This window comes from Moschus berezovskii, chromosome 18 (genome assembly GCF_049115385.1).
Source record: "Moschus berezovskii isolate FMDL1 chromosome 18, NW_MosBer_1.0, whole genome shotgun sequence".
NCBI lineage: Eukaryota > Metazoa > Chordata > Mammalia > Artiodactyla > Moschidae > Moschus > Moschus berezovskii.
In genome coordinates, this window is record NC_142477.1 from 76022823 (window position 1) to 76045087 (window position 22265).

Below are 22265 nucleotides of genomic sequence, written 5' to 3' on the forward strand. Positions count from 1 at the left end.
AATCCCTCCATTCCTGCCTCTGTTTGCCCGAACTTTGAGGGAAGTCACCAGAACTTGCACTTGACTGCCTGCTCCACCACTTCCTAGTTTGCATGACTCTGGGAAAGTGACTTAACTTCCTCGAGCCTCAGTTTTCTCATCTGTTAAATGGGTAGATTCATATGACCCTCACAAGGTGGCGGGAAATAGAAAGGGAGATCATACCTTCCAAGAACCTCGTACAGCACCTAGCACAGGAGTGCTCAATAAATGGCCAGGTTGGTTACTGTCATGCAGTCACCAACATTTCCACTGCAAAGCTGGCTGGGCTGTGTGGGTGGATATGTGATGCACACAAGGTTTACACAACACTCCAGAAAAAGGATGACTTCCTCTGAGCCTCCTGTGTGTGCCTGGGTGAGTCAGAGGTCTGGAGCACCGGCGTGGAGGACCCCGGCATGTCCGTCTGGCCTGGTTCAGGAGCTGTTCTGTTTCTAGACCTCAGTGCCCTCCCTGGGGTAGAGGACACTGTTCGTGCTGACGCTTCCGTAGAAGGGAGGGCTGAACTGGTTAAGGACAGAGCCCCCATAGCCCAAAGCGTTGCTGGGCATGGGGCTGGCCCACTCGCCGCTGCCCGCAGGGCTGCTGATGTTGGTGAGGGGAGTGTAGGAGCTGAAGCTCAGCGAGTTCTGCCCGCCCTTGTCAGCAGGCTCCAGGCTCAGTCCCGGCGTGGTGGCCGCGGGGCGGCCCACGGGACTTGGCCCGCTCATATAGGCTGACATGGTCGAGAGGAAGCTGCTGAGGCATGGGGTGCCTGGCGGGGGTGGCGTCGGCCGCTTCTCTGGGGAGCTGGTGGAGCCCGGTGCAGTGCCGTCCAAGATGTCCTGGGCCTCTGCGGTCTCGGGGCTGCCTGCCAGGAGACCAGCCTCCGTTTTCTCTGAGGCCATGGAGCCCGTGCTGGAGGAGACATCTGATTTTCTCTTCCTCTTCCTGCGGAAATTTCCATTGTCGAACATCTTCTCACAGTTGGGGTCCAGGGTCCAGTAATTCCCTTTGCCTGGCACAGGAGTGGGAGAGGGTAAGTACAGAGATGGAGCCAATACTTTGCTTCATAGCTAGAACCAAAGGTAACAGATGCAGAGAGGCAGAGAAGAAAAGAGAAATGCCACAGACTCAGCACGCATCACACCACACGGATCTGTACTCAGGCACCCGCCGCACACCTCGGCACTCTCGGAGCACGGAGTGTGAGAGGCCTGAGCCACGAAGGAGCCACCGTGTGGGCTCTTCAAGAGGTTCAAGTACTGGGGCCAAGGCGAGGGAGGGGCTTCTTCCATTGCTGACGGGAAAGAGAGCTCAGGGAGAAACAGAGGGCTTCCTGAAGGTCCTGAGCATGAACTCCGAGGGTGGACTTGAGTCCCAGCTTCAGACTGGGGCCGTGGGGCGGGCCTGGGTTTCCTAGTCTGAGAAGTGGCCCCACTGGACGTGCCCCTTCTTCCTCAGGCTGGCTGTGAGAGAGGGCTAACGCTGGACGGGTGAAAGGGGCTCTGTGCCTGGGAGAGACAGTCTGGACCCTGCCTGCCGGAGGGAGAACACGCGCGTTCCTCTGCAGGACCAACAGTCCTGCCCTCACGACCCCCAGCGTGGGTGGGAGTGGGATTCCTCTGAGAGGTACGCTGGCTTCCTATGGTGTGACAGGAAAAATTCTGGGAAATGGGTACATGAGCATTTAATATATTGCTCTCTGCACATCACTATGGGCTTCCCTGGTGGCTCAGACAGTGAAGAATCCATCTGTCATGTCAGAGACCTGCGTTTGATTCCTGGGTTGGGAAGATCCCTTGGAGAAGGAAGATCACCAGGAGAAGGCAACCCACTCCAGCATTCTTGGCAGGAAAATGCCATGGACAGAGGAGCCTGGTGGGCTACAGTCCCCAGGGTCGTAAAAAGTTTGGCACGACTGAGTGACTAAGCACACACACGCCTCTAAGTTCTAGAAACTGCTTGTTACAAAGGAACAGTTCACACCCTGGTGTGAGAGGGACCTCCATTCAGATGCTTGCTCCTTCACGGTCACATCCTTCTGTGTCACCCTAGGCAGGGTGCTTCACCTCTGACTGTTATTTTCCTCAGCTGATAAAAGGTGGGAAATAAGAGCCACTCTGCAGGGCTTGATTCAAGGAGGCGATGTAGCTAAGGCAGTCAGGTGGCGTAATGTGGCCCCGAGTGGCTGTCCCACGGATGTCTGGTCCCTCCCCGGTGGGCCTGGAGCGCCCGTGGCTTTGTCTAGTTCCAGCAGCCCCCACCCCCGCCCCCACAGGCGTCTCCACAGGCTGGATGCTGGGGTCTGAATCGATGGGCACAGTCACTGCAGTCCATGGAGCTTCTGTCAGCACCAAACACCTCAACTGCATCATCTCATGAGCCCACTGCCCACAAGCCTGGCAGAGAGACTATTATCCTGGCCCTGTTTTTCAGGTGGGAAGAGTGAGGCTCAGAGGTCACTCAGAGGTCAGCGGCACATCTGCCTGCAGGGTCCACCTTTACAGCGCACTCCTTCTGCCCATGTGGTGGGGCAGGACCCCTGCAGGGCTTCCTAGAAAGCGTGTCCGGAGGACTAAGCCTTCCCCGGGGGACCACCCCGCGCCCACGGCCCCCTCACCCGGGTCGTCCTCGTCGCGGGGCACCTTCTTGAAGCAGTCGTTGAGAGACAGGTTGTGGCGGATGGAGTTCTGCCAGCCGGCCTTGCTCTTGTTGTAGAAGGGGAAGTTGTCGGCCACGTACTGGTAGATCTGGCTGAGGGTGAGGCGCTTGTCGGGCGCCCCGTGGATGGCCATGGCGATGAGCGCCGAGTAGGAGTAGGGCGGCCGCACCAGCTTCATCAGCTCCTCCTGCGAGGGCAGCGGCAGCCAGCCCAGGTCGCCGGCCCCCAGCGCGGGCACGCCGGCGGGCAGCAGCTGCCTCTGCACGCCGCCGTAGGCCTGGGGCAGGAAGGGGCTGCCGCCCGGCAGGTAGGGTGGCGGGGTCACGGCCGGCCCGTTGAGCCAGAGGTAGGGGTTGGGGGCGGCCCCGTACTCCCCGGCACCCTCGAAGGAGGGGGCCCGCTGCGGGCTGGGGGCGCCCTGCGGGTGGAAGAAGTTCTCGTAGTAAAGGTTCATCTCGGGGGGCTCCTGGCCGAGGCTGGGGAACTGGGGGCTGCAGCGGGGCGGGGAGGGCGCCGGGAGGTCGAAGGAGCTCATGCTGGGCCTGGCTGGCCGCCGCCACCTGCCGGGAGCTGGCCCTGCCGGGGCGGGCGGGCCGCTTATACCGGCCGGCCCCACCCCGGGCGTCGCCGCCGGCCCGCCCCTCCCTCCTCCCCCGGTCGCCCGAGGGCCCTTCCCCGCGGCCACGGCCACGCGGGCCGAAGGACGCGCTCGGCCGGCTTCCCAGCTGCAGCAGCGACGGCGCGGGCGCCCCTCTGCCGTCCTCCCTTCCTGCTCCTGCGGCCCCGCTCTGCCTCCTCATCCCCTGCCCCCTGCGCCGCTCCTGCCGTGTGTCTCTCTGCTGCGCTTTCCCGTCCTCGCCTTCTGAACCGGCCGCCCTCCCGCTCTCCCGGGCTCCCTGCCGTCACTCTTGCTCCTGCCCTTCTCTCCGGCAGGCAGCTGCCGCCTTCCCCCCGCAGTCCCCGTCTGCCTCTGAGTCTGCTTTCAGGGCTCCCTGCCTCCTTCTGCTCCTGCTCAGGTCCTCGCCACCTCTGCTCCCCCGCTTTCTTCCGCTCTCCGCGTCTGTCTGTCTGTCTGACATGCCTCTGCGTCCCTTGCCCGTCCCCTCCGTCTCCCTCTTCTTCGCATCCTGACCCCTCACTCAGACTGGAGGAGACACTTCATCAGAAGCCACAGTCTGAGGTCTTTTGAAGTGAAGACACGTTTTCTGGGGTTTCCAGGAGAGAAGCTGGCCGTGGAGAATCAGAAGAGCCTCTGGCCAGGTTCAAAACGGGCAGTCAACTATGGGTGACCTCCCTACACACACACACAGGCAGAGAAAAGGCAGGCAGGCCGAGAAAGACCTGGGGATTCTCCCAGAGCAGCAGCAAGGCTCATAAAAACAACAGAAGGAAGAGGAATGTGTGGGACTGCAGGAGAAAGTGAGAGGGAACTTGGAGTCTCCTGGCTTCTTTCTGGCTGCAGGGACAGAGCAGGCTCTGGCTCCTTATCTGATCCAAGCCTTTCGGCTTGCAGAGTCCCCCGGGCCCCGGGGGCTGAGGCCAGGAGGAGAGCCCTCCTTGGGCCATTCTTCCCCAGCCTGCTCTGCCTCGGGCTCCAGAAGCAGGGGCCCCGTCCACACTGGTTCCTCTGCGCCTCCCGGCCAGTCCGTCCGCCTCCCTGGGCCTCATTCTCCATCTGGTGCTTGAAGGTGACGTGTCTCAGCTGCCCCTGCATCCTGGGGCAGGCCCTCAGCTTGGGGAGTGAGTGGGTCCCCCTTCTCAGAGCGCAAGGAGCTGCCCCTGAGCAGGTTCTAGCAGCACCTGGGGTCAGAAATGGGAGAAAAGCTCACGTCAGTCTCTCTGGTCACCGCCTCCCTCCCGCCCTCCTGCCTCTGCTTCCGTCTCCTCATTCAACTTCCTGTCTCTTCCTCTAGACCCCACCTGTCTCCAAGGCCAAAGAGAAAGCTGCCTTGCTTTCTTTCTTTCTTTTCTGGCGGTGCGGGTCTTCGCTGCTGCCCTGGGCTTTCTCCAGCTGTGGTGAGGGGCTGCTCTGGTTGCGGAGCGTGGGCTCTAGAGCGCAGGCTCAGTGGCTGCAGCTCAGCAGCTCAGGGGCTCGCAGCACGTGGAGTCTTCCTGGGCCAGGGACTGAACCCGAGTTCCCGCCTTAGTCGGCGGCTTCTTACCTCCTGGATCCCCAGGGAAGTCCATAGAAGGCTGCTTTCTGTCCCAGCCAGAGGATCCTCCCTCGCCTGTGTCTCTGCTCTCCTCCACATGAGGTTCATTTGGAAAACCTAAATGCCATCGAATGAATCTCATTATCAACTCTTGATGCCCGGAGGATGATTTGGGTGCCTGAGTGGGAGAGCTCCTTCAGGGCCTGAGGGACCATTTGTCCCCACCTTGGACAGTGAGTGAGGTGTGGGTCAGAAAGGGCCTGCGTGCCCAGATGAGGCTTGGAAGCAGCACCTTTGTCCTTTCTTTCTGAAAAGCAAAGAAAAGGAGGCTGCAATTTGTTTAGAGTTTCTCTACCAGGCTTGCTGAGGGCAGGGCCCTGAGTTTTTAAAGGACAGTCACATTGGAGCCTGTTAAAGCAGACCCAGAGCCTGACAATGAGCCTGGAGATGTCACTTCTGATCATTCATCCTGCAGAATTAAGCAGAGCAAGAATTACCACCACAGCATTATTTATAGTTGTAACAAACTGAAACTAACCTGAATGTCCAACAACACAGGTTTTTTAAAAAAGTGAGTGTTTTCTGAATGATGAAATAATATGCCACTATGAAAAATAGATTCATTCCGTTCGTTCATTCGTTCTGTCGCGTCCGACTCTTTGCGACCCCGTGGACTGTAGCCTACCAGGCTTCTCTGTCCATGGGATTCTCCAGGCAAGAATACTGGAGTGGGTTACCATTTCCTTCTCCAGGGGATCTTCCCGACCCAGGGATCAAACTCAGGTCTCCCGCATTGGAGGCAGACGCTTTAACCTCTGAGCCACCAGGGAAGTCCCATGAAAAATAGATTATAGAGTATTTAATGATATGGGAAATATTACATTCTAATAATTGGGAGAACAGGCTGCAAAATAGCATGATTTTTTTGGCAAAAATACATATTACACATGTACATGAACTGTGTAAATATCCTAGTTCATCAGTCTGTCGATTATTATTTCCAGATAGGGAATTAGATGTTATTTTGTTGTTGCTTTCTACAGTTCCTAATTTACATGATCAGAGAAAGGCAAGCACACAGGTGATTTGCTTTGGAGGTTAAGTATAAAAGGCCAGCATAGGCACCAGAGGAGATACTGCAGGCACTGGTGCTGAGACCAGAAGGATCTGGGTTCAGATCCAGCCTCGCCACTGAATAACTGAGCAGCCTTGACACGTGATTTAACTTTCCTGGCCTCAGTTTTTCAGGTAAAAATGGGAGTAATGCCACGAGTTTATGTGGCTGCTGTGAGCATTCTATGACAGAATCAATGTAAGTCGTTTCACATGGTGGAAAGAGATGCCCTCAAATTTTACTTATATAAAAAGTCATATACACTTGTTATGTACAATTCATCACCGAGTTTGCTACCTTTCGTGTGTTTTCTCAGCAGTGAGTGGGCTGGGGGATGGTGTGGCCTGTGGGGATTTACGATGAATCAGTGAAGGGTGGGACACTTGGTGGAGACACCAACTCTATAGCCAGATCCTGCCGTTGGCAACTGATGGTCAGAGGAACCCCGAGGCACATGACAAGCTCATGGTTGAGCTGGGTTTGGACCCTGTCTCCCAACCCCTTAGTTCACCCTTTGCCTGTTGCTGGGTCTCCTTCCTTAGAGGTGTTTTTGAGGAATACTCAGCTGAGCGTCCCCTCACACCTGCACCCCAGTTCCTTTCCCGGGAAATCAGAGAAAGACGGGCGTGTCACAAGGCCTCCCCCACACAGAGGCACCGGCCCAGGCAACCAGCGGCCAAGGAAGCCAGCCTCTCACGCCCTCCCGTACCTCCCCTTGGGGCCAGACCTTCAGGCCCGGGGCACTCAGCTCAGCCCCAGAGTCCTCATGCCTGAATGCACAAGCACTGCCTCAGCCCTCGGGTGGGAAACAGGAGCTGCCTGTAGGACCCCGGTTGGGGTGGGGGGGGTTGGGGCTACATCTGGGAAGCCCCCATCAACCCGTCCCAGGGCTTCTGGGAAAAGAGTCAAGCATCTCTATAAACAATGGTCCTTCTGAAGATGAAATTATTTTAGGTTTTTTGAGTTTTCCCAGAGGCAGAAATCGAAGCCTGCTTCAGGGAAAATAGTAAAAAGTTGGACAGGCAGGGCCTGAACTATCCAGGGATGCGGAGCTGCAGTTTGCATATTGTGACATATTTGCATATTGTGACATATTTGCATATTGTGACATATTTGTATGTTGTGGCATATTTGCATGTTGTGACATATTTGCATATTATATATCCAGAGGGAGGCCATGTATTCTGAACCCCAGATTGAGTTATTTGGGACAAGGCAACAGGACATGTAAAACATGGACTCTGAAGTTGGGTGGAGCTGGGTTCAAATCCCTGACTTGCTGTTTGTTAACTGGGTGACCTTGACCATGTTTCTTGATCTCCCAAGGCCTCAGTTTGCCTATCTATTAAGTGGAGGTGCACACAGAACCTGCCTCATGTGGGTTTTGCATGAAAAACGATGTGGGGGGTGTGTGCGTGTGTGCACTTATCTGCCCAGGACGGCAGCGCTGCGCTGAGGACAGTGATGCATGCCCCTGGGGCAGAGGACAGCTCTGACAGCAAGGCTGAGCGGGTCTGCCCTCTCCAGTCAGGGTTTTCCCACCGCTCTCCCCTTGGGCAAACCTCGACACTGAGGGCAGGGCTGTGGGAGGGGGAGGGCCTCATCCCTTCTGGAGCATGCACCCAGCCATCAGCCACGTGCTCGGGGGGCCCCAAGCTGGCAGAAAGTGTGGACACACACAGGCCCCCCCACCCCGACCGGGGACACCGCCTCTGGCCTTGACCTTCAGGGGGTGGAGGAACGTGGGGAAACAGGCCAAGCACGGCGAATAACCGGAGGCCCAGGAGGCGGGGGTCTGAACCTGCAGCACAGGGCCGGGCAGGGAGCAGGCTCAGGCTCCAGAGCCAGACTTTTGGGTCTCAATCCTGACACTGCTCCTTGGGCTCGGTAATATCTCAGAGAGCAGCTGATTGTTGTGGGCCTCGGTGTCCTCATCTGTCAAGTGGGGAAAGGCAACTACCCCCAGCGTTGTTCCGAGGCGCATAGCACGTGCTCGACGAATGTGAGCGCTTGTCAGGGGCTTGGGAGCCTGAGTGTGAAGGGAGAGGCCGTGTCCAGCAGCTGGGACTACACGACCCTCAGCCCGTGGACTTCCCTGCCTCTTCTGGATTCCTCTTTCACAGGCGTGGCTTCTAGAGCTCTGCTCCTTTCTGCACATACAAGACAACAGTTCCTGAGTTCCAGGGTTTCTGGGAGCCCGACAGGGTGAGGATTGGTCAGGATGGGGAATGGGCTTCTAGCCCAAACGCTGTGCTACAGTTTCCTCCTCTATACAATGGGGACGGGAGATCAGTTTTCTGCCAGGGCAATGGGCCTCTGGGCCTCCTGTCCCATCCCGCAGCAGTGTTCACCAGCGCTGTGTCTCGGGGCACTTTGAGGTTGGTTTCCCATTGCTGGCTTCTCTGCCTCCGAGCAGGAGCTTCTGACTCGGAATAGGAGTCTGGCCCCATGCTGGTCCCCTCTCTGCAGCTCTGGTTCTGGTGAGCGGGAGGCTGGAGAAACATGGGCCAACACCGCCCTCTGGTGGCCATCTATTTAAAAGCAGGGATCCCAGTGCAGAGACTAGGTGACCTGTCGGGTCAATAGCCCAGGGTTTCTGAGCCCTTTAAATAAAGAAAAGGGTTCACAGGACCAGCAACAGCTTCAGGGAGGAAACATGCCCCCGACTCAATCTACTGAGAAAGAAACAGTGAGAACTGGGGTGGCAGTGGGACAAACTGCCTTAGAAGGCAGCCCGGGGTGGGGGGGTGGTTGGACTGATCTGGATTCAGATTTGACTCCTCCAGTTATGTTTTCTGAGTGCCTTTCTGTGGTTTAATTTTTGAGTCTCTGTTCGTGTGTATGAAAAATGAGCATAACCAGGGTTCCCTCCTTCCAAGGGCTGTTGCAAGAACTGAATGATAGTATAGGAAACGCCTCGTAAGGGATGCTTGGCAACACCGGTTCATTCTTCCAGGCATCAGAAGACGCTAACCAGCTGTCTCCACAGCAGTAGTTCTGGGTGTGTGCAGGACACTGTCGGAGTCACACAGTGTGGACACTTACAGCCTCCTCATTTTCCCATCTCTGTGCAGTGTCTGCAGTTTCAATTACTTATAATTTTTAAATCAGCTCTTACATTTCTTTTTATTTTAGCTAAACAAATTTAAAGAGAAGTTCCATACGATTTATGGGAATGGTTCATCAGAAATCAGTATCACTTGCCGTAAATAAAATAGGGAGAAGTGCCATTTTTAGAGCTCACATCATGCTGGGCACAGCCCGGACCCTTACCTTGTTATCTCATCCAGTCCTCACCATATTTTGTTTTTTTGGGGGGTGTACTATAATTATCCCCATTTTATAGATGAGGAAACTGAGGCAGTACCAGCCTGAGCTTGCTCACTCTGCTAGGATGTGAGATCAGCAGGTCTTAGAGAAGCGATGAAACACACCAGCCAAGGACTTTCTCCTTGGAGAAGGCAAAAGCATTGAAGAGAACTGAAAAGGGAGTGATTTTTCTCATCATGTGTGTGACAGGGAGAATGGCCCCTCCCCAATAATGATTTCCAAATCCCCAGAATCTGTGAATTCTTCCAAGATAAAAGGAACTTTACAGAAGGGATTAAGTGAGGACCAGAGAGACTGATTGCCCTGGATGATCCAGGTGGGCCCAGTGTAATCAGAAGTGTTCCTCTAAGAGGGAGACAGGGGGAGATTTAATCACAGAGGAGGAGATGTACCAGAGGAATCAGAGACTGGAACCATCTGGCCACAAGCCGGGGAATGCCAAAAGAATGCTTTGCCACCTTTAGAAGCTGGAAGAGGCAAAGAAACAAGGAACTAACTGTCTTCTTGTGTGTGTGTTAGTCGCTTAGTCATACCTGACTCTGCGACAACATGGTGGAGCCCACCAGGCTCCTCTGTCCATGGGGTTCTCCAGGCAGGAATACGGGGGTGGGTAGCCATGCCCTTCTCCAGATCTTCCCAACCCAGCAATGGAACCTGGGTCTCCTGCCTTGCAGGCAGAGTCCTTGCCATCTGAGTCACCAGGGAAGCCTAAATGTCATTTTGATTTTGATCCCAAGACTGGTTTAGGATTTCTGGCCTCAAGAACAATAGTAGACAAGTTTGTGTTTTAAGCCACCAAGCTTGTGAGCGTTTGTGATGCCAGCAACAGGAAGCTAGTGTAAATGGATGGGAAGCTGTGACCGCAGCCACTGAACATGCCCTCTTGTATCACCAGTGGCCTTTGTGCTCCACCTAGAAACAGTCTTCTCAACAAGCAGTCCCGTCGCCCCATCTCTGGGGGAAGGACACCGGTTGGGCAGCGGCTCTGGCTGGGCTGGGTCACTCATTCATTTTTCACTCAGGACTCTGTGGGCTCTGCTGGCCGCTCTAGGCCTCAGTTTCTCCATCTAGCAGATGGGGGGCAAAGCCGTATAGTTTTCAAGGTCCTGCTCAGCAGGTCTCGCCTATGGGTCCCACCTGTGGCGCTTATTAAAATGCAGTCTTCCCAGGCCTGTGCCGCAGAGACTGACTTGTGAGGCCCAAGTGGCGCTGGGCACAGCCCTCTTAGGGATCCCCAGGGCACACCCAGCCGAGGGAGCCAGTGGGCTGGGGATGAGGTCATGGCCTGCCTGCTATCCTTTGGAATCATGCCAGTCGGCAGCCTGCTCCTCGGGACCCAGAAGATAAAGTCCCTGCCCTGCCGTCTCCAAGCTGGGCGACGCAGGGCCAGGCCTTGTGCCTCTCTGGGCCTGTTTCCTAACTTAAATTGAGAATGGTAATGGTCTATACTTCAGAGGCGGGTTGTGAGCTTCAGCAATTACTAAGTGCAAATTGCCAAGAGCAGTGCCTGGCACATAGTAGGTACTCAAGCGTGTTGCCTCTCAAAATATCAGCTGGCCAGCCTGGCGTTCCAGGCCCAGCCCGCGCCGGGCTGAGCGCTCCCGTCCCGCGGTCCCACGTCCCCGGCTCCTCTCCGCGCTCCGCCTGGCGTTGCGGCCACGTGCCCATCACGTGACTGCCGGAAGGTGCCTGCCTTTCCTCCTCTTCCTGCGGACCTCTGCCTCCTCCACCCCGCCGGGCAGGCGGCCTCCGCCGCTGGGCCCTCGCACCCGGCACGCGTTGCTGTGGTGCCCAGTGTACCGCCTGACTTCCCTGTGGGCCCACAGCCTCTAGACGGAGGGGATGGAGCTTCCTGCAGAGCTCTGGACCAAGCACGTCACACCTGGCGGGGAGAACAGGCTGTGAGTGCTCATCTATACTGTGGCTTACTGCCACAGCAGTGACTCTCCCCTGTGTCCCTGCAAATCAGAAATCAGCTCTCACATTGCTTTTCTTGTTTTAAACTTAATGAATTTATTTTAAAGATCAAGAATCAGTCCTCCAATGGAGGGGACACGGGTTTGATCCCTGGTCCAGGAAGACCCCACATGTTGTGGGGCTGCTAAGCCCGTGAGCCACAACTGCTGAGCCTGCACGCCCTAGCGTGCGTTTCCTAGTCCATTCCTAGCACGCCCTAGCGTCCATCCAAAACAAGAGACGCCACGGCACCTACAGGGTCGCTCCCTCTTGCCACAACTAGAGAAAACCTGCTTGCAGCGATGAAGACCCAGCACAGTGAAAAATAAATGATAATTAAAAAAAGAAATCAGTTGATGCCTGTGTGGCTGGCCCAGGGGTCACCGACGCTCCTCTCTTGTCCCGCAGTCAGGGTCAGCGTCAGTGTGCTTACTCAGGGTCCGGCTGGACAGATCTTCACATGACCCCTGGAAACCACACCTACTCAAGTGTAAATGTGGTCACTCAACAAAACTAGGCAACACCTGTTCATGGAAATCTAATGCTTTCCCAAGTATTAGTTTGGTGTAATTTTACATTGGTATAAATTTTAGATTAGATTTTTTAATTACATATAACACCAAATATGTTGTTTATGTTTAATTTTAAACTCTTTATAAACTCTGTGTGAATTTGGAGAGTTTGCCACTGGGACATATTTTTCATAAAATCTACTTCCTTTCCCCCCAATTTTATAAATAGTAAAAAATAACCAAATCCAACTATCTTAAGAATTTTCCCATTTAAGTCATTAAGAGTTAAGTCTGAGAAAAACAGTATGGTTAATTGTGTTTATTATTATAAGCGTTTGGGTTAATAGCTGATTATTTAAGGGTTATTTATTATGAACCGCTCAGTGAATAGCGGACACTAGTATTTTATGGAAGTCTTCTTCATGGTACCTGCTCCGTGGGTTTGGTGCAGCACCAGCTCTTGCCTCTCCTGCAGTCTGTCCTGACCTCCCTGCCCCACCTGTCTCTGGGGACGAATACTTTACCACCAAGGCCTCTGTCCGTCACCTGACCTACTCTTCCTTCCTGAGTCCGCCTCTGGCAAAAGCCGATGAAAAACTGGCTTTGGGGCTGGCCGTTGTCTCCCTGGAAACCCTTGTTATCACACCCTGAGATGTCTCTCACTCTGGGTCTCACTGCTCCAAGGGTCTACCTCCACGCACTGTCTAAGTTTCTCCACCTGCCGCTCACAGGCCGTGAAGCCCTGAGATGCTCGGGCTGGCTGTTCCTCAGCTCCTCAGGGGCCCTCTGCTCACATGCACTCCCTGCCCCTTCACAAAGTGAGTCCAGCCCGATACCCAACCTCTGGACGCTGTCTCCTCACTACAGGGTATTCACGGTGCAGCCCGACTCCCCATTACCATGAGGACAGAACTCGCTGGAGGCCTTGTTAAGGAGAGAGTAGAAGCTGGGCCAGGCAACAGGGCGGGGGCTTGGAGAGGGAGGTGGTGGCTACAGTAAGGGACTGCAGTGGATACAGGCGACAGACGGCCGGGGCGTGAAGGCATCCAAGATGCAGCACCAGGGCAAAGGCTAACTTCCGGTCCAGCGGCGGGTGCGTCTGCTCACCCACTCATTCGTGTGTCTCTGGAGTGGGTGCGTCTGCTCACCCACTCATTCGTGTGTCTCTGGAGTGGGCGCGTCTGCTCACCCACTCATTCGTGTGTCTCTGGAGTGGGTGCGTCTGTTCACTCATTCGTGTGTCTCTGGAGTGGGCGCGTCTGCTCACCCACTCATTCGTGTGTCTCTGGAGTGGGTGCGTCTGTTCACTCATTCGTGTGTCTCTGGAGTGGGTGCGTCTGCTCACCCACTCATTCGTGTGTCTCTGGAGTGGGTGCGTCTGCTCACCCACTCATTCGTGTGTCTCTGGAGTGGGTGCGTCTGCTCACCCACTCATTCGTGTGTCTCTGGAGTGGGTGCGTCTGCTCACCCACTCATTCGTGTGTCTCTGGAGTGGGTGCGTCTGCTCACCCACTCATTCGTGTGTCTCTGGCAGCGGGTGCGTCTGTTCACTCACTCATTCGTGTGTCTCTGGCAGCGGGTGTGTCTGTTCACTCATTCGTGTATCTCTGGCAGTGGGTGCGTCTGTTCACCCACTCATTCGTGTGTCTCTGGCAGCGGGTGTGTCTGTTCACTCATTCGTGTATCTCTGGCAGTGGGTGCGTCTGTTCACCCACTCATTCGTGTGTCTCTGGCAGCGGGTGCCTCTGCTCACCCACTCATTCGTGTGTCTCTGGAGTGGGTGCGTCTGTTCACTCACTCATTCGTGTGTCTCTGGAGTGGGTGCGTCTGCTCACTCATTCGTGTGTCTCTGGCAGCGGGTGCCTCTGCTCACCCACTCATTCGTGTGTCTCTGGAGTGGGTGCGTCTGTTCACTCACTCATTCGTGTGTCTCTGGAGTGGGTGCGTCTGTTCACTCATTCGTGTGTCTCTGGCAGCGCGTGTGTCTGTTCACTCATTCGTGTGTCTCTGGCAGCGCGTGTGTCTGTTCACTCATTCGTGTGTCTCTGGCAGCGCGTGTGTCTGTTCACTCATTCGTGTGTCTCTGGCAGCGTGTGTGTCTGTTCACTCATTCGTGTGTCTCTGGCAGCGGGTGTGTCTGTTCACTCATTCGTGTGTCTCTGGCAGCGCGTGTGTCTGTTCACTCACTCATTCGTGTGTCTCTGGAGTGGGTGCGTCTGCTCACCCACTCATTCGTGTGTCTCTGGCAGCGGGTGTGTCTGTTCACTCATTCGTGTGTCTCTGGCAGCGGGTGCGTCTGCTCACCCACTCATCGTGTGTTCTGGCAGTGCGTGCATCTGTTCACCCACTCAACGTGTGTCTCTGGCTGCGGGTGCGTCTGCTCACTCATTCGTGGGTCCCTGGCAGTGTGTGCGTCTGTTCACCCACTCATTCATGTGTCTCTGGAGTGGGTGTGTCTGTTCACCCACTCATTCGTGTGTCTCTGGCAGTGCTGGGTCCCAGGTGCAGTGTGCAGGATCTTTTGTTGTTGAGCACGACCTTCTCTCTAGTTGAGGCACCCAAGCTGAGTAATTGCTTTATGTGGGCTTAGCTGCCTCATGGCACGTGGGATCTTAGTTCCCTGACCAGGGATTGAACCCGCGTCCCCTGCATTGGAAGGAGGACTCTCAACCACTGGACCACCAGGGAAGTCCCCTGATACAAGTCTGATCCCTGCTGCTCCATGTACCAAGTGTGTAATCTTAGCTCACATCACGTGAGCTGTGCCTTGGTTTCTTCATCTAGGTAATAACGTAAAGTACAAAACCGTTAACCATAAATAATATTTAAATGATCCGAATTTTTGGAGAAGATTCCTTGGGGTGGTATGAACGAGGCAGGCAGATTTTCACTGGGATGGGTGGGAGCTAGGTTTCATAGCATCACTGGAGGCCATGGGCCTGCCTGTCTCCTGAGCATCCCTGGGTGCTCCTAGTCCAGTCCTGGGCCTGAGGCGATCAGTTGATGGATCTATGCACTGAGGCTTGCTTGAATCACCGAATCATTTTTATTGTCAGTAAGAAACAGCAACACTTTGGAGACGGTCAGCTAGAAAAGAGACTGGTTGTATTAAAAATGTAAAGTACAAAAGTGTTAACCAAAAATAAAATAAAAGAATATTTAAGAGCTGTTAAGTGCTAGGACTTAGCAAATGAAACACACACACAAATATATCTCCTTATATCTAATAAACTGGGCTGTAAACACACGCGCCCAGGATGATGGGGAGTCGTTCTGAGAGAAGGCATCCTTGGTGGCTCCTTGTGTGGCTAAGAATCCCAGCTGGGCGTTGTCACCCAGCACCTGGGTGCGTGGCCCTGGTGTTGCTGGGTCTGTCACCTCTGACAGTGGGGCCCGGAGCAGCCCACTCTCTCTCTGAGTGCAGGCCACTGATGCACAGGCTCCCCACTCTTTGAGGCATCAATGTCCCACCGCCTGTCTCCGATTCTAGAAACCCCCAGCCTTGTCTCCCCAGGCACAGCCGTGGTCAGCAGCATCTCACAGGTCGGTGGACATGGAGTCGGGGGTCGGCTTGCCTTCCTCTGGAGGTTTGCCAGCCAGCTGCACGGGAGAAGAGAATAAGCAGACACAACCTGGGATAGGGTTCCCATGAGCCCCAAAGCAGGGCTCCCCGTGCCCCTCATAAGGGCCCCTGAGCTGACCCCTGCCACAGCCCATTGGGCCTGAGCGGCTGTGACCTTGGCTGATGTGACAGAAAGGCTGGGCCCTGCAGTGGTGAGAGCACAGGTTTTTCTGGTTCTGGGACCATGTGAACTTGGGTGGGTTGCACCCCCAACTTCGTGAGCCTGATAAGACCCTCAAAGGGGCAGAGGAAGGTCAAATGGATCATGTTTGGAAAGGGCCTAGCCTGGGGCCTGACTCCATGCACACTCACAGGGGACGTGCAATTATTGCAGCCGCGGAGTCTGGCTTTAATGGCATCCTGAGGCTCAAACTGCTGGGGTGCCTTCCTGCCTCTGGAGCAGACTGACAAGCAACAACGGGAGGCGGGACTTGAAAAGTCAGTATTTGGAAACTAATTTTTAAACAGTAGGATTCTGTAATGTAAGTTGAATAGGAAAGTTCTTCCAAAAGAATGAAAACGCACTGTTAGCTGCCCAGGACAGCTGGCTGCCCTGGCTCTGACAGGAGCAACAAAGGGTAACTCAGGCAAAGTCCAGGCCTGAGTTCCCAGGAGCCTGGCACCGCCCACCCTGCTCAGCGGCGCCCCTGGAGCCCACGAGGAGAACTGCACCTGGGCCTTTCTGCCTCCGTCCCGCCTGGGGGCCCTGCCCTCTCCCCGAGGGGACCCCCGGTGTGGCGCGCGCCCCTCAGGCCCCGTCTTCTCCTCTGTCCGCGCAGCCCTTCCGGTCCTCCTCCCACAGCCCGGGGCTCACCATTGTCTTGAAGAACTGGTTCACTTTCTTCCTCTTGAGCGTCTTCTTGTCGCCGTCCGACAGCGGGAGGAAGGTCTGGCTGAGGCGGGGGGATGCGCTGGCCTCGTCCGCCCCAGGCCCGCCGACCACCGAGAGCGCGAGGGCTGCAGGGGAGCCGAGAGCGCTGTGAGGGGCGGGAAGGGGCCCCGGGGAGCCGGCGCGGGGCCGTGGGCGTCCGGCGACTTCGCGGAGCCCTGCCCGACCCCGCGACACGGGCCTGCTTGCTGCTTCCATCGAGGCCTCAGCCAAGGGCTTCTGGCTGGAAACAGGGGCCCAGGGCTGGGGGGAGGCCCCGGCCACCCGGACCCTCACTTGCCCGCGTCAGGGAGACAGTATGGGCACACGCCTGTCTTCCGACACCGAGAACGCAGAGTTCCCTGGGGGGAGAGCCTCTCCAATCAAGGTGTCATCCGGGGGTTAAGGCTCCTCAGCTTGGAGTCCAGAGGCTGCTCTGATGCTGGGCTTTGGCCTTGGGAACGTGGGGGTAAGAGCACAGAGCTCAAGGGAGTTGTAGGCCTGCTGAGGGGAGAGTGAAACAACTGCAGGGGCATCCTGCCCAGGCGCTGGGCACCGGTGGGGGCACCGTTCCTGGGCCGCCACTACTCAGGAGCTGGCCCAGGCAGGAGCCAGGCATTCTTCAAGCCTCAGTGTCCTCATCCATACAGAGGGGCTAATCACATGGTCTGTGTCACAGGTTTGAGAGGAGGCTTAAAGCAGCGGTCCCCAACCTTTTTGGCACCAGACACCAGTTTCATGGGAGACACTTTTTGCGTGGAGTGTTTGGGGGGGAATTGTTCAGCTAGTAACGCGAGTGATGAGACGTGGCAGATGAAGCTTTGCTCGCTTGCCTGCCGCTGACGTCCCGCATGCGGCCTGTTTGTAACAGGCTGCAGACTGCTTGGGGCTTGGGGACCCTTGGCTGAAATGAAACAATGAAGGAGGAGCATTCGGCACGGAGCCTGGCACAGAGTGGCTGATACTTGAGACTCGCCACATGCCAGATAGAGCCCTCTCGAGCTGGCCACATCCCCAGTTAGGGACCCAGATCCCCATCTGTGAGTCATCAAAGGCCTTCTATATGCTGCTGATGTCCTCACCACACAGCGAATGGGGGGGGGCGGCAAGCATCTGTGCATCGAACACTCTGCAACTCTAAGATGTGATGGCAATCTTTGTAAGTTCTGGGGCCTTTTCCAGGCCCCAAAAGGAAACACAGGACTGAGAGACTTACCAGGGGCAGAATTCCGGTCCCTGGAAGGGCCTGCTAACTGAGAACCCAGGCCCACCTGGTGTGACATCTGGAGTCTCACTGAATCCTGAGGTCCAGAGTGACTGCAGGCCTCTCCCCACTGCCCCCAGCCCTGGGCAGAGCCTGTAGGGATGGCTTCACCCACTGGTGTACCATGAGCAGGGCCGCTTCCTCTGGAGTACTTAGCTCACTTTGCTCTGTAGTTGCGGCTCCCACCCATCCTCACCCCTGGCACCTCTGTACCCCTGTGCTGGTGGTGGAGGCACATACCTGGGATGGTAGGCATGGACTGACTGGCGAAGCTCATCTGAGAGAGGATGGATGCCCTGGGGGCGACGGCCACATGCTCCGAAAGGTTGGTGTCACTCATGAACTCGTGCTTCCTGGAGAGCTGGACGAACACATCATGCACACACACACACACACACACACACACACACACCACAGAGGCTAAGCATGACACAGCTCTAGGCTCTGAAACATCAGCGTTAAGGGATTGGCATGGCTTCCATAGACTCAGCCTGAAGTCCATGTATCCTGTTTCGCATCGCTCTGTGTCAGGCCATGCCGTAGGCTGCATACTTTACAGCTGCGGTGGTGTACACAGTTACACACTGTACAGACTATACAGCTGTGGTGGTGGCGTTCATTTGGACTCTTGGGTGAATGACACCCCCTGGAAGTGTGAAACGCTGTCTTACTTCCAGCCTTCCCCCCCTGGCAAGAATAGTCTCTGAGGCCTACTGGGAAGTTTGGGGAGGATTCTTTCGTCACTGAAACGGATCTCAGCTGGTCCCTTGCCCTTTAGTCTGGCAGCCCTCACTTACCAGGATGCTAAATCCCTCTTCCTATCCTATTCCAGGCTCCCAGAATGCTTTCAACAAACGTCTCTCTTGTGGGGAAGTTGGGGTTGAACCCAGGGCTGTCTGGCACTAAGTCTCATATTAAATAGTTATTAGTTTATAAGACAAAAACTCTCCAAGTCAGGGCACTGAGAATTTCAGCTCTGCATGCCCAGCTGGGCTCTGGGTCCACGGGAGGAGCTTAGGAGAGTCTGAGATGTCAGTGGTTAGACTGGCCCTGTGGTTGGGGACAGAGGGCTGAGAGATAGAAACACCTGGGCCAGCCTGGGAGGGTGACTCTCCCACACAGTGCTGGGCCTGGAGGCCACTCCCCAGCCTTGCAGAGTCCTGTGCGATGGTAGAAAGGACACAGTGACAGCCTGGGTCAAATTCCACTCTGTCACATCCAGGCTGCTGGGATGCCAACCAGCACTTCACCTCCCTGCCCCTCAGATACCTAATCTGTAACCCCACCCAACTGTGAGGCTTGAGCAAGCCACATCTCAGAGCCCCCAGTACTGTGCCAGACAGGCAGTGGAGATCTGCCTGTGGCATCAGAGAGGATCCTGCCCTGGCCACTCACCCGCTTCAGGTCCGACTCTGCTGATGGCTTCTCGTCTGCGAACACCACACTGCTCCTCTTGGCTCTCTTCTTGGACCTCCGCAGCTTGACCTCAGGCAGAGTGCTCCCTGGGGAGATGGGTTCCTCCTGCTCCACTTTTGGAGTCTTGGGAGGTGCTATTTCCAGGTCGAAGCTGAATGGCAAGAGGGACAGCAGTAGAGACTGCAGTTAGAACTTTAGTGGAGCTGTTGTGCAGGGACCCAGGCTGACTGACCTGTCATTACAGGGCCAGGGATAGATCAGCTCACCTGGCAGAGTTTGGGGAGCTGCTTAATTTGCAAACACTCAAAATACGGGGTAAAATAAAATGGAAGGCAGTGAGCCATAAGACTGGTGACAGGAAGAGAAAACTGGTTAAAAATACGGATCCGGATTCCAGTCTATGCCACTCTTGAGCTGAATGACTTTGTGCAAATCACTCAACCTCTCTGAGGCATGATTGCCCTTTATTAAATGGGGGTGTTTGCAGCAACGTTGCAGAGTAGCCAAGAGATGAGGCCCAGGAGCCCTTAGCACGTTCTCCTGGGAGTGCGCCATCACAGGATCTTGTCAGTGCTGTAGCTGAGTTGGGCCAGAGGCTCAGGGAGATGGGAGGGCAGAGGCTCTGAATGGCTGAGCAGGGAGACCCGCACAGAGGTACAGGAGGAGGAGTGGGGTGGTGGGGGGGGAAGGCAAGTACAGGAGGAGGAGTTGGGAGAAGCTGGCAGGGATGGAGCCCCTGCAGAGGGGAGCAGATGCAGAGCACAAGCTGGCTGATAGAGACTGCTGAACGCTGTGGGTGAGTTCTGCGGGGCCCTCAGGAAAAGCCACATTCCTCTCCAGGCCTCAGCTGACCCCCTAGCAACGGCACTGAACCCTACAGGGTGGCTGCGAGAGTTCTGTTGAGGCCCCAGGTGAGGAAAGGCTTTCAGAGAGAATGGCTGCGAGAGTTCTGTTGAGGCCCCAGGTGAGGAAAGGCTTTCAGAGAGAAGGGCGGGAAGGTGGAGAAGAAAGCCCTAGGGCAGAAAAGGCAGAGAGGCTGTGCTGAGGGCCGGGCTGGGACAGGGCTGCAGGGGGCCGCCTGGGGCAGGCACTGACCTCTCAGAGGCAGCCTTGCTGGGCGTGCTGCAGTCAGAGTTCAGGGACGCCATGGAGATGATGGACATCTGCCTGTAGGAGCGCAGCATGGACCGCGGCCGACCCACGCGCCTATCCTCGAAGTCGGGCTGCGGCGGGCAGGGGCACAGAGCAGGGGGTTAGCAGGCAGGCCTGATGCTGGGGCAGGACACTGGGGTAAGGTACCCTCCGCAGTCCTGCTGCCTTTCTCCTCCACCTGGGCGGGTGGAGCTGTGGGGAGAGCAGCGCGTGAGGACAGAAACTTTCTGGCTGGTTGAGCCTCTGGGTGATTGTTTAAGAAAGAGTTTGTTAGGCCTTTACTCCTGGTTCCTGACAGGTGATGTCTAAATCCTTACAATTTCCCCTCTGACACGAATGTCTTTGTTTTCCACCCCTTTTCCACAGATGGGGAGACCCAGGATGGGGGCTGGCCAGACAGACCAACCTTGTGATTACAGGGCTGGTTCTCCAAGCCAGATAATATCAGCTCAGCATCCGGGGAGAGAAGGGGAACTGGAGATGGATTTCAGTTATGTGGCCCAGGATTCATTCAGTCATGCCTATGTAACGAAGCCCCAATAAAAAGTCCAGACACTTAGGCTAAGGTGAGCTTTCCTGGCTAGTAATCATATATGGATGTCCCAGTAGGATAAATATTGACTATGCCAAAGCCCATGACTGTGTGGATCAAAACAGACTGGAAAATTCTTAAAGAGATGGGAATATCAGACCACCTGATCTGCCTCCTGAGAAATCTGTATACAGGTCAAGAAGCAACAGTTAGAACTGGACATGGAACAACAGACTGGTTCCAAATTGAGAAAGAGTTCATCAAGGCTGTATATTGTCACCCTGCTTATTTAACTTCTATGCAGAGTACATCATGAGAAATGCCGGACTGGATGAAGCACAAGCTGGAATCAAGATTGCCGGGAGAAATATCAATAACCTTAGATATGCAGATGACACCACCCTTACGGCAGAAAGTGAAGAAGAACTAAAGAGCCTCTTGATGAAAGTGAAAGAGGACAGTGAAAAAGTTGGCTTAAAGCTCAACATTCAGAAAACTAAGATCATGGCATCCAGTCCCATCACTTCATGGCAAATAGATGGGGAAACAATGGAAACAGTGACAGACTTTATTTTTTTGGGCTCCAAAATCACTGCAGATGGTGACTGCAGCCATGAAATTAAAAGACGCTTGCTCCTTGGAAGAAAAGCTATGACCAACCTAGACAGCATATTAAAAAGCAGAGGCATTACTTTACCAACAGAGGTCTGTCTAGTCAAAGCTTTGGTTTTTCCAGTAGTCATGTATGGATGTGAGAGCTGGACTATAAAGAAAGCTGAGCACCAAAGAATTGATGCTTTTGAACTATGGTGTTGGAGAAGACTCTTGAGAGTCCCTTGGACTGCAATGAGATCCAATCAGCCCATCCTAAAGGATATCAGTCCTGAGTGTTCATTGGAAGGACTGATGCTGAAGCTGAAACTCCAATACTTTGGCCACCTTATGCGAAGAACTGACTCATTTGAAAAGACCCTGATGCTGGGAAAGATTGAAGGCAGGAGGATAAGGGGATGACAGAGGATGAAATGGTTAGATGGCATCACTGACTCAATGGACATGAGTTTGAGTAAGTTCCGGGAGTTGGTGATGGACAGGGAGGCCTGGCATGCTGCAGTCCACGGGATCACAGAGTTGGACACGACTGAGTGACTGAACTGAACTGAATCTTGAGGACACAGAAATTATATGTTGGGGGCCTTCCCAGGCCTCAGCCTATGCCTCTCTTCATTTGGCTGGTCCTGACTTGTTTCCTTTATAAATAAAAACTGTAATCCTAAGTACAGTCATCCTTCAATATCCCTGACTCCTTAGGACACCAAAATCCAGGGATGGTCAAGTCCCTTATATAAAATGGCATAGTGTTTGCATGTAAGCTATGCATGCATGCGTGCGTTGTAAGTCACTTCAATTGTGTCTCACTCTTTGCAACACTATGGACTGTAGCCCACAAGGCTCCTTTGCCCAAAGGATTCTCCAGGAAAGAATACTGAAGTGGACTGCCATGCCCTTCTCCAAGTGAAAGTGAAAGTCGCTCAGTCCCATCCGACTCTTTGCAACCCCATGGATGTCCATGGAATTCTCTAGACCAGAACACTGGAGTGAGTAGCCTTTCCCTTCTCCAGGGCATCTTCGCAAACCAGGAATTGAACCCAGGTCTCCTGCA

The 22265-nt window shown here is 55.0% G+C and overlaps 2 protein-coding genes across 3 annotated transcripts in view; both read right to left on the reverse strand.

The window, feature by feature from the left end:
- Positions 1-473: 473 nt before the first annotated feature.
- FOXI1 (forkhead box I1) lies at positions 474-3218 on the reverse strand. Of its 2 annotated transcripts, none has more exons than XM_088827579.1 (2): positions 2642-3218; positions 474-754 (listed from the first exon to the last, which is right to left on the reverse strand). In XM_088827579.1, exons 1-2 carry the CDS (start codon positions 3216-3218, stop codon positions 474-476), a joined length of 858 nt encoding a protein of 285 aa, XP_088683705.1. The 2 variants fall into 2 exon arrangements, with proteins under 2 accessions (XP_088683705.1, XP_055277677.2); XM_055421702.2 differs by having other exon boundaries at positions 474-1036.
- An 11557-nt stretch (positions 3219-14775) lies between these two features.
- The window catches only part of DOCK2 (dedicator of cytokinesis 2), a 473020-nt gene continuing 465530 nt past the window's right edge, over positions 14776-22265 (reverse strand). Inside the window, exons 48-52 of the mRNA XM_055421792.2 lie at positions 20014-20141; positions 18898-19069; positions 17743-17863; positions 16185-16327; positions 14776-15348 (exon numbers count right to left, since the gene is read on the reverse strand). Of these exons, the coding sequence (XP_055277767.2) occupies positions 15286-15348; positions 16185-16327; positions 17743-17863; positions 18898-19069; positions 20014-20141 (627 nt within the window). The 3' untranslated portion in view covers positions 14776-15285. The remainder of the gene's footprint in view (positions 15349-16184; positions 16328-17742; positions 17864-18897; positions 19070-20013; positions 20142-22265) is intronic.

Coding starts and splice junctions, on each gene's coding strand:
- FOXI1 (XM_055421702.2), bottom strand. CDS start 3,218: ATGAGCTCCTTCGACCTCCCGGCGCCCTCCCCGCCCCGCTGCAGCCCC. Junction 1,037..2,641: donor CCGCGACGAGGACGACCCGG/GTGAGGGGGCCG, acceptor CTCCTGTGCCAG/GCAAAGGGAATTACTGGACC.